The 10,382-nt window shown below is 42.8% G+C and overlaps 1 protein-coding gene across 4 annotated transcripts in view; it reads left to right on the forward strand.

Annotated features, from left to right (window-relative positions):
* Positions 1–10,300, forward strand: part of sh3gl2a (SH3 domain containing GRB2 like 2a, endophilin A1) — a 34,599-nt gene extending 24,299 nt beyond the window's left edge. The window contains exons 2-12 of one of the 4 annotated variants that reach the window (XM_030093765.1): positions 2,469–2,537; positions 3,022–3,094; positions 4,192–4,335; positions 4,453–4,586; positions 4,675–4,833; positions 6,875–6,978; positions 7,138–7,253; positions 7,893–7,907; positions 8,436–8,447; positions 9,594–9,605; positions 9,723–10,300. In XM_030093765.1, the coding sequence (XP_029949625.1) occupies positions 2,469–2,537; positions 3,022–3,094; positions 4,192–4,335; positions 4,453–4,586; positions 4,675–4,833; positions 6,875–6,978; positions 7,138–7,253; positions 7,893–7,907; positions 8,436–8,447; positions 9,594–9,605; positions 9,723–9,919 (1,035 nt within the window). In that variant the 3' untranslated portion in view covers positions 9,920–10,300. The remainder of the gene's footprint in view (positions 1–2,468; positions 2,538–3,021; positions 3,095–4,191; positions 4,336–4,452; positions 4,587–4,674; positions 4,834–6,874; positions 6,979–7,137; positions 7,254–7,892; positions 7,908–8,435; positions 8,448–9,593; positions 9,606–9,722) is intronic. The other 3 variants (XM_030093766.1, XM_030093768.1, XM_030093769.1) reach the window with 3 other exon arrangements.
* Positions 10,301–10,382: the final 82 nt, after the last annotated feature.

Below are 10,382 nucleotides of genomic sequence, written 5' to 3' on the forward strand. Positions count from 1 at the left end.
TTGTTTCTAAGACAAAAAAAAAAAAAAATCCAAAAATTTGTTTCAGTATCACATATCCCACAACTAATGGTGCTTATAAATATTTGAATTTTGTTGACATTTGCACATCAGTCAGAAGCCTGCTTGTAGTTAGCCTCACCTGGCAGACGGTTATGGACAACTTCCCTAAATGTGTGCTGTTACTGGAACCAAGTGTTTTAATCTCAGCACAAACAAATTTCAACCATTTTCAATCTTCCATGACCATACACCTCTTTATTTTTACTTTCACACAGACATCATACCTTCAGGAGACCTGTCCTCCAGAAACAGAAAATATTTGTCAGAGGACATGCACCCCATCTTCAGTTATCTCATTGAATAAAACTGCAACAGGATCAGTTTTATTGCTCTATTTTAAAGAGTTTTAAGGATCCTTCACCAACCTGGTTTACAACTTCACAGTTATCAGAATATATTCTGTCTGGAGTGGAGAATAATTTGACAAGTCGTGCAGACGCTGCCAGATCGAGGCTCTATGACGAGATCATTATTCACTGCTAAATATTCTGAGTTTACACACTGATGAGATTAAAGCCCAAAAGCAAATAAAAAACACTCCAGATCCTTCTTTGATGTTATCTTTCCTTTTGTCAGTGTTGTCAGCTTGGATGACTCATTAAAGCCAGTCTGTGCTCGGTTTCACACATGCGTAGACGTAACCTCTTTTTCAGAGAACGATAAGAGATAAAACCTCTCTCCTTTATTTTATTTGCACACAAATCACATGGAAATGATGCGCCGCTCCGTTCATAGGCACCGTCAAGTGTAAAATAGTTTGGTGTATAATTAGATTGCCTCTATAAACCCCAGAGGTTTCACCACAGCTGAGGCTCCAACGCTCACGCATGAACTGAGTGAATCCTGCACTCTGTTCTTCTCCAGCTTTACATCCGACACGCGCTCACCTCCGTTCTACTGGCGCCTCTCCTCGCACGGTCGTGTTGCCCGCGCCAATCATGCTTCCTTATAACCGTGTTTGATCAGGGAGTCTGACAGCAGAAAGGAAGCGGGATGCTGAGACCCTGCACCCGATAAGCCCAGCCCGGGCAGGTGCCTGTCTCCATGGCAACCAGCTGAAGGAGGAACACTGTACTGACACCGAGGTGAAAGTAACGACAGGAAGCGTAGCTCTTTTCATCAAGATGCGTGCGATTATGTGTGTGCGCGTGTGCGTATATACGCTTGTGTGTGCTTGACGTTGCTGTCAGAATATCGAGTTATTTCATGAGCGGCATCGGAAGAGACGGTGCTCAGATGACTCATACAGCACCAATCCTCACAAAGTCTTACACTGCATAAACGGCTGTCACAGGCTTAGTCTCACCAACACTCCGGTCCTGTCTGTCACAGATCAGCTCGCCGTGTTTCACCCCTGCAGAAATACGGCTCGCTTTCACGCTGTTGACTCCCGGTAATTTTCAGGCTTTTCATAATGAATCAATGCTTTTTGAAGTGGAACAGAAAAGATGAGCAGCAAAATATTAGAGAGTTCAACACGTTCTGTCCAGGAAGTACGAGTAAAGTGTCATTTACTGAGTATCTTTTACTCGAGGAATATTGTCATCTGCTGACCTTAGCTTTCATAGTTTCTTTAGTCACAAATTTTGATGTTCCCTGAAAGCGCTCCCCCCACCCCATCTCCCTCGGTCCGTCCTCTGAGGGCTGAGTCTGGCCTGGTTGTGTCAGATCGCTGCCTCCCTTAAGCTTGTGGTTATATCACAGTCTGGAGCCGAATGGTGGCAGAGCTGGAAGTCCTGCCATCCAGCAGAGCGAGGGGACGAGAGCTGTGTCAGTGTTTGCGTCTGTGCACGTGGATCCGAGGCAGCGATCGCGTCGCTCGCAGCTTGTCTGACAATCATACTTATTTTAACTGTGCGCTGCCGCATCAGACTCAGACGTGAGGCGTGACGGAGGATCCCAGCAGCAGTCGTGACTCCGGAGCTGAGGAAACACTGCTGTCTGTGTGTCTGGAGTGTAAAGCACTGCATGTTATGAAGTGTGTATCAAGTTCACCTGTGTTTGTTGGTTTTGCTGCGGTTTCTGACATGAATCCTGCAACTGTGTACAAATGTATCTGTTTTACTTAATGATAAATGTCTTAGACCTAAATCTTAGCTCATGCCCTTCTGCTGACAAAGCAATCTTCCTCGCTTCACACAATAATACATCAATAACATCATGATCTAAACCTTAAACCCCCTTAAAACAAGGGCCACACAAATCCTCAAAGAGAATATTTTGGTTCATCTTCCTATTGTTCCTTTGACTCATCGCTGAAGCATTTTGTACTTTCCGCATCTTTTTAAAAATTCATGTTTAATTTCAGCTCTGAAAACCGTTTCAACGGATTTGACCTCTGTAATGTTTAGTTTTCCACTTTGTCCTGAAACGCGAAGGTGACAGAATGTTTTTTATTTGTTTTGCAGAAAGTGAGTGAGAAAGTTGGAGGAGCAGAGGGAACGAAGTACGATGAGGACTTCACTGAAATGGAAAAGGCACGTCTGAAAACTCTCCACCTACACCACAACCAAAGCCAACTGTTGGAAAACATTATTACTAGATTACACAAACGCTTTGGGACTGACAGAGTTCCAGTAAAATATTTGAGAGACAGGTATTTAAAAAAAAATCTCTGAGCTCATGTTATGGGTTTTAACCATCTGTTGCTTTTGACCACTTCAGCAGTCTAAAAACGATCAAAGTTTTATTTTCAGGTTACTATTTTTACAGTGTCTACGTACGTGCGTGTGTGCCGACACAAATTAATTCTGCTGAAAGCTCATGTCACACTTTGACCCTTTTGTAGGAACTTTCATTGCTTCATTAATTTAATTCTCTCTCTGCTGGATAGCAGATTAAAACACCAATAATTATGTAAGATTAACCGTCTATTTTTGTTGGAATCTGCACAGTTTCTCACGGGTTCTGTCTGTATATCCCTGCTTCTATTTCCCTCCACACACTGTGTGACTCTTGCAGAAGGTGGACACCACCGCTCGAGCAGTGCTGGAGATCATGACCAAGACCACCGAGTATCTGCAGCCGAACCCAGGTAATGCAGAGCTGCTGCATGACCCATGCCTGACCACACTCCATCTCCAAATGCCGTTTCTCACATGGATGTAGAATTTTATGTAAAAGTTTGAGCCACTCCTGATTGACTGAGCTTGAAAAGCAGCTTGTGACTTTCAGGTCGTCTGACATTGTCTGTAAAATTTATAGAGTGACTTTCTTGCACTGCGGCGTGACTACAGTTTGTTGTTGCCGATTCCTCTGATGTAATTAGGATCGTCGCTGCTGAATAATTGACTTCAAGGCTCTTCCAGCTCTTCTGCACTGAGTCTGCTTGTGCGTCAGTGCTGCAGAACTGAAAGATGCACAGCGGCTCATCTGCATTCATGTGGGGCTTTTTGCTTTTCTGTCCAGCAGAGTTGCATTTTTATCTCGGAGTTTTCTTTTTTTTTTCTTTTTTTAAAGAGATATTTAAAATTCTGAAAGTAAAAAAGCTTCCTCATCTTGTCCTAGTCCCTATTTTGAGCTCTCCTGTTGCCCCTGCAGATTAGTGTTAGTGTGGGTGTGGCCGCTGTGGGATGTCCTCCACACCTAAAATCTGCTTCTTCTTCTTGTTTTTTTCTTCCCTTAAGCTGTTTGCTGTCCTCATTATCAGCTAAAAAGCTTAATCTCAGGACACAACATCTCTCTTTGTCTTGTTCTTCTCGTTCTGCAGCAGTTTCCCATCAGTTCAGGGCTGATCTCATACTTTAATTACCTGTTTACTTCAGTTCGATCCATTGAGTTTTGATTAGTTCTACCTGCCTGCTTTGGTTTTATGGATTTTCAATAGCAAGAATCAGTTTAAGTGATGCTTAAGTCTTGTGGCGTTCTCGCATTTGCGTCCTCTGCTGCCAGAACCACAATGTATCCTGGATGCAGCTAATCTCCCGCTTGTAGCATCAGTAGGTTTTAACTGATACAGGAAAACTCACAGTAATCCTCCATGCGTCACACAAACAACAACTTGCTATTAGACATTTTGCTTGGATTGATTAAAATCCAGCACCTGAGGTGTTTTTGTACCGCAAAATTTAAGGTCAGCTGTTCAGCCCAGAGGGTGTTTCATTTCGTCTCATTAAAGCTTGTTTTTCACAGCCACCCGAGCCAAGATGAGCATGATGAACTCCATGTCACGTATCCGGGGCCAGGAGAAGGGACCCGGCTACACGCAGACCGAGGCCATCCTGGGAGAAGCCATGCAGAGGTTTGGCAGGGAGCTCGGGGAGGAGTCCAACTTCGGTGAGCTGCTGCTTGTTAAAGCCACAGAGTCCAGTTAACACACACATGTTTTCAAATGTTAGATTTCTTTTCTGCAATGTGTTTTTCAGAATGTAAACGTGGCTCTCTTTGTTGCAGGCCTGGCTCTGATTGATGCTGGAGAAGCTATGCGTGAGCTCGGAGAGGTTAAAGACGCTCTGGACATGGAGGTGAAGCAGAACTTTATCGACCCAATGCAGAACCTCCACGAAAAAGATCTCAAGGAGATTCAGGTACGAGTGCAAGACCTTGATAAGCAGCAGAATTTAATTACAGCCATCTGCAGATCGAGGATTTACGTTTCCCGGTTGTCATTTCCAGCATCACCTGAAGAAAATGGAGGGCCGTCGTCTGGACTTTGACTACAAGAAGAAACGTCAGGGCAAAGTGACGGACGATGAGATCAAACAGGCCCTGGAGAAGTTCGATGACTCTAAGGAGATTGCTGAGCAGAGCATGTTCAACCTGCTGGAGAGTGACGTGAGCATTTCGCTTTGAGTTCATATTAATCTGTTTTTTATCAGCAGTTCCTCAGAAAGTGTCTCCACAGCCGAGGCGTCCAGCTCATTGTAGATCAGGGTTTCATCTCATCCAGGCCGGACCAGCAAGATGTTTTGTGTAATAAGAATAAATACACACCACTTGGAATGTGAGAATTCGTTTTACTGCAAAGAAGTAAAACCTTAAAATTTAACATTTAATACACATTTTCACCAAACCTGTTATGAACAGTTCAAACTTTGCTAAATGTAATCATTAATCCTCTCTGACATTTTGATTAGACCGATCGCCAGACATTCGTCTCGGGGGGGCATATCAAGTGTATGGGGGGGGGCACAAATCTGTGTTCAGCGGGGGGAGGGTACGCTACACCCGGCCCTGGGTCACTGTATCATTAAAAATTGAAGATGCTGTCCATGCTGCTGAAATGGCTAATCCACCGTTGTGGTGCAGAATATCAGTAGTTCACTCTTTTAAAATGTTTTCAAGGTGCTGTCCATGGTGCTGAAATAGCCAAACCACAGATTTGGTAAAGATTAATTGTCAGTCTCGATTCATTGATGAATTCCAATTTTCTGCTCTGCCCATGGTGTTGATATAGCCAATTGACTGTTGTGGTAAAGATTAATATTAAGTCACTGTGTACAGATAAATCCAAGGCACTGCCCGTGGTGCTGAAGTAGCCAGTCCACCATTGTAGTGCAGAGTATCAGTTGGTCACTGTATCCGTGAAAATCCAAGGCACTGTCCATGATGCTGAAATAGCTAATCCACTGTTGTGATGCAGAATGTTAGTGGGTCACTCTTTCATGATGACTCCAAGGCACTGTCCATGGTTCTGAAATAGCCAATCCACTGTTTTGTTTAAGATCAAAAGTGGGTCTCTATTCATTGAGGAAATCCAATTCGCTGTCCATGGTCCTGATATAGCCAATTGACTGTTGTGGTAAAGATTAATATCAAGTCCCTGTTTACAGATAAATCCAAGACGCTGTCCATGGTGCTGAACTAGCCAACTCACCATTGTGGTGCAGAGTATCAGTTGATCGCAGTATCATTAAAAATCCTCGGCGATGTCCATGGTGCTGAAATACCCAAACCCACCATTTTGGTAAAGATTAACAGTGGGTCTTCATTCATTGATAAATTCCAATTAGTGTCCATGCTGCTGATATAGCCAATTGACTGTTATGGTGAAGTTTAACAGCGGATTGCTGTCTACCAATAAATCCAAGGCGCTGTCCATGGTGCTGAAATATCCACCATTCAATCCACCATTGACGTGCAGAGAAGCAGTTGGTCACTGTATCATTAAAAATCGAAGACGCTGTCCATGCTGCTGAAATGGCTAATCCACCATTGTGGCGCATGTAACGCCGGAGCGAGGATGGTGCGGTGCGTGCTCATGCTATTATATTTTGGCCGATTTAGTTTGAGGGGGCACAACATTTATTTGAGGGGGCCAGGCCCCCTCTTGCCCCTGCATAGACCCGGCCCTGATTGTGATTCACCCTCCATAATAATGATACCAAAAAAACAAAAAGAAATTCACAGAAAAAAATACATTCAACTGAACTATCTGTTGGATAATTATTTTTGTTTTAAATAAAATCTGTATTTGAGGTAACAAAAAGATGATGCTGATGTTTTTTTCTTTTTTAACTATGTCATTCACTAATTAGGTCATCAGCTCATAATTCGCCATCAATACGTAAATTGCTGAATTTCATAATAACAATATGTGTTAAAGAATTGCAGACTACCTTACTCTTCTTAAAAAAGTGATTATGATTGAAGAAATGAAAATATTGTAAGACATACTAAATTATAATAATCTGAATGTGTCCAAATATTGGAAAAGGAATGTGATTAAATAAACGTAATGTTTATTTAACAAATGTTATGCTTCAGTATATGTACACAAATTAATGGATTTCCATTTTAAAGGGCTTTTAGTCATATTCACCCAGTCACACACACACTTACAACACACGATGTGTGCACGTGTGTGTGTTGACAGATTGAACAGGTGAGCCAGCTGGCTGCGCTGGTCCATGCTCAGGTGGAGTATCACAGCCGGGCTGCTGAGATCCTCACACAGCTCTCCAGCAAGATCGACGAACGGTCAGCACCTTTCATTCATTCCCAGCATGAGTCACACGCAGGAAGTGCCTGTGGCTCTCAGAATAACGCATGTCTGTGCTGTAATTCTGGTTGCACTTGATCTCTGTGAGCTGGTTTGTGGTCCGACGGGTTCTTCCTCTTCTTCCTCCCCCCGCGCAGGATAAGGGATGCTTCGAACAAACCGAGGAAAGAGTACGCTCCTAAACCGCGTATATCACTGGACTTCTCCATCAGCGAGAACCACAATGGAGGCATCCACAGCGCTCGCTCCCCAGGTGAGAGCCAGATGACACACTGTCAGCATGAAGAAACACGTCCAGAACTGGTCCTGAGCTTTCAGCCTCAACTCTCATCAGGAGGACTCATCGTTTTCATTCCATACAGAAAAAAAGAATTAAATTTCGTTCTAAATTTTTGTAGTAAAGGCTTGTTTCTGGACTTGTTTCTAATGATTTAATGATTTCTTTCTTTTCATCCCCTGTGTTTTTATTTTTGATGTAAATTCTCAAATAGAAAATAGTTCTGTATAAAAGACCAAAAACAGAGACTCTAACTTGATTTCATGACACCAAAACAAATGTAAATGTAAATGTTTCACAGTTTATAAAGAAATCTTTTTTCTGGTAGAAGAAATGTGAATTTAACCAGGTTTAATGCAACAACATACAACTGTCACACACAAAATGTACTTAGTTACTTAACTCACATAATGAATGAAATAAACTTTTAAATTTGAACAGAGAAGAAATAAAAGAATTAGAATATATTTGAGAATTTATGTTTTCATTTTGCTAATTTTCTTCTTTTCCCAGCCTTTTCCCCCTCAACATTTATTGACGATTGCACTGAACAGAAAATAAATACAACTCTGCACTTTTCTCTTTCCCACTATGATTTTGGTTGGATTTTCACAGGTGCCAGGTCTCCAGGTGAGCCAGGTCAAAATTGTGTTTTTTTACCCCTCTTCCTGTCAGTATGTTTCTCGTCTGTGCACATCAGTTCATTTCTTCAGCATCTTCTCATTTAAGAGTGCATCTACTAATTCGTGCCCCCCCCCCCCCACCCATGTTGTTTCGTTTCCCCCCTTTGCAGCAAGGTCTCCAGGTGAGACAATCCTGAATCCTGGAGAGATACAACAATATCTCTTCATCATTTCATTTTTTTTTCCCATATTCATCCTTTTTTTATTGTTGCTCTTAAACGATACAAGCTGCAGAAAGTGAAGTGCCGTCTGCTCATCTGAGACGGAAAGGCCGGCCAGCAGACGAGCATTTGCTCTTTCTGTTTCCATCAAATCCTCACATTTCTCATGCACCTTGTGTTTCCTCTTGCTTTGCTGTTTCCTGGGTTCCGTTCTTTCCTCCCTCATCACTTCACGAGTTCATCTTCATCTCAAATTCCAGACGTCCAAATAAATTCTCATGTCATGGTTTTTTTTTCTCCCTTTCTTTTTGCAGCAAGATCTCCAGGTGAGCACGAGTGAGAGGAAGGGATGCTAAATCTCCCCATCACTCTGGTTTCTTTTACATATAAGAGACTTTTTTTTTTATTGTGAACTGATTGTGTTTACCAACATTTTCCTATCATTTGACCTGCAGTGCTGTCTCTGTCTAACCTGTTTTCTCCTTTGCTCCTCGTCCTTTAATTTCAAAGGAATATTCATTTTAAATATGTTTATTTTAGCAATGCAAAATACATACCATAAGAATTACGGCATTTTTTTCAAGTATTAAAATAGAACACTGTACGGTAATTATGTTTTCCATTTCCATTTAATTCTTTTGGAATTAAGCTTTTAGTGATTTAAGTACATTTTATTATCAAAGGATCTGATTTTTTTTTTGATGCACTTTTTGAAGCTTAATCACACATATGGGTCTCTCATGATTGATGGAAGTCATCAGGATGTTTCTCCTGATTTTTGTATTCGAACTACAATCTTCAAAATGAGTCTTGGCTTTGAATCTCCACTCGCCATGTTTGTAGCTGTGAGCACCACCAAAATGTAGATGACCCACACTCCACACTGCACCTGAACGCCTCCTCTTTGCCGCTCTACCATATGTGACATTAAAAGACAGAAAAGTGCCGCAGATCTTTGTTGATAAACCAGAAAAAACACTATTCCAAACACATCTTGTCAAAATTGACAATTTTGTTGTTGTTCATTCTTAATAGTTTTGGATTTAGTGAATTCATCCATGATCTCATTGTGCCTCGTGTTTGAAGTCTTTTTTCAACAAACCCCATTTGTGTTGATTTGCTTCTTGTGCCATGTTGTCTTTGCCTCCTTGTGGTCTGGGAGTAAGGCTCATTACTGCCCCCGTAAGGCCATGAGGTGAAAGCCACCCTCCTGAATCCAGAGTGAAGGCTTAATCCGGTCTTTAAGGGGCAACAATGAACCGAATCCACGCCGTTTCTTCCTTTGATATTTTAAAATCAAACAAAGAGTTTCAGAGTGGCGGTGATCCATCTGTCTCTACTGGAAAGACAAAACATAAGCACTCTCCCTAAAATGTCCATCCACTGCCAAACTGATTAATTATTTGCCATCACTGATGCTCATGTTTTCTGCTTCTTCTGTCTCGCCTCCTCCGCTCTTTCCCCCCTTACAGCCAGGTCTCCAGGTGAGCCTTTTCACAAGCTTTTCATGTGATCGTCATGCCTCTGATCTATGTGTAACGCCTCACCTCCTCCGCCGGACGCCTCTAACTTTTCTTCTTCTGTGTCGTTCGGCTCCGCAGCCCCCATGGACCAGCCCTGCTGCCGCGCGCTGTACGACTTCGACCCCGAGAACGAGGGGGAGCTCGGCTTCAAGGAAGGGGACATCATCACCCTCACCAACAAGATCGACGAAAACTGGTACGAGGGGATGCTCCACGGCAACTCAGGCTTTTTCCCCATCAACTACGTGGACATCCTGGTGCCGCTGCCCCACTAGGACGCCGCGGCGACCGGACGCGTCCGCGGCAGCAGCGAGTTGAAGCCTGGCCTCCAGCACCCTCCCGTCCGCTCAGTGTTCCCCGTAACCTTCTCCTGAACATTCCTACTAACCACCTGTGCTCTGCTTTACGGGAGTCAAAACAGCAACAACACACTAACCAACAAAGATGCAAACAAGAGTGATGATAAATTCAAGCAAATATGCACCAAGTTGAGCGATAAAATCTTTCAGAGAATGGGGTGAAATTCAGTATTGATATTGTTACTTCCCCTTTTCCCGGGAGCTACTACCTTCAGGCGTCCATCGTCATCTTTTCCGAGTTTACGTCCCGGCTTTTGTCTCGGTTTGAGTTGGCTGTCGGTCCGTCATGAGTTTATCAAAAAGCATCTTTGCAAAAATCACACTTTCTCGCATTTACTGTATTTTGTGGAAACCTTAAAGATAGATAGAAACTTTTCTT

The sequence above is a fragment of the Salarias fasciatus genome, chromosome 6 (genome assembly GCF_902148845.1).
Source record: "Salarias fasciatus chromosome 6, fSalaFa1.1, whole genome shotgun sequence".
In the NCBI taxonomy this organism is placed as follows: domain Eukaryota; kingdom Metazoa; phylum Chordata; class Actinopteri; order Blenniiformes; family Blenniidae; genus Salarias; species Salarias fasciatus.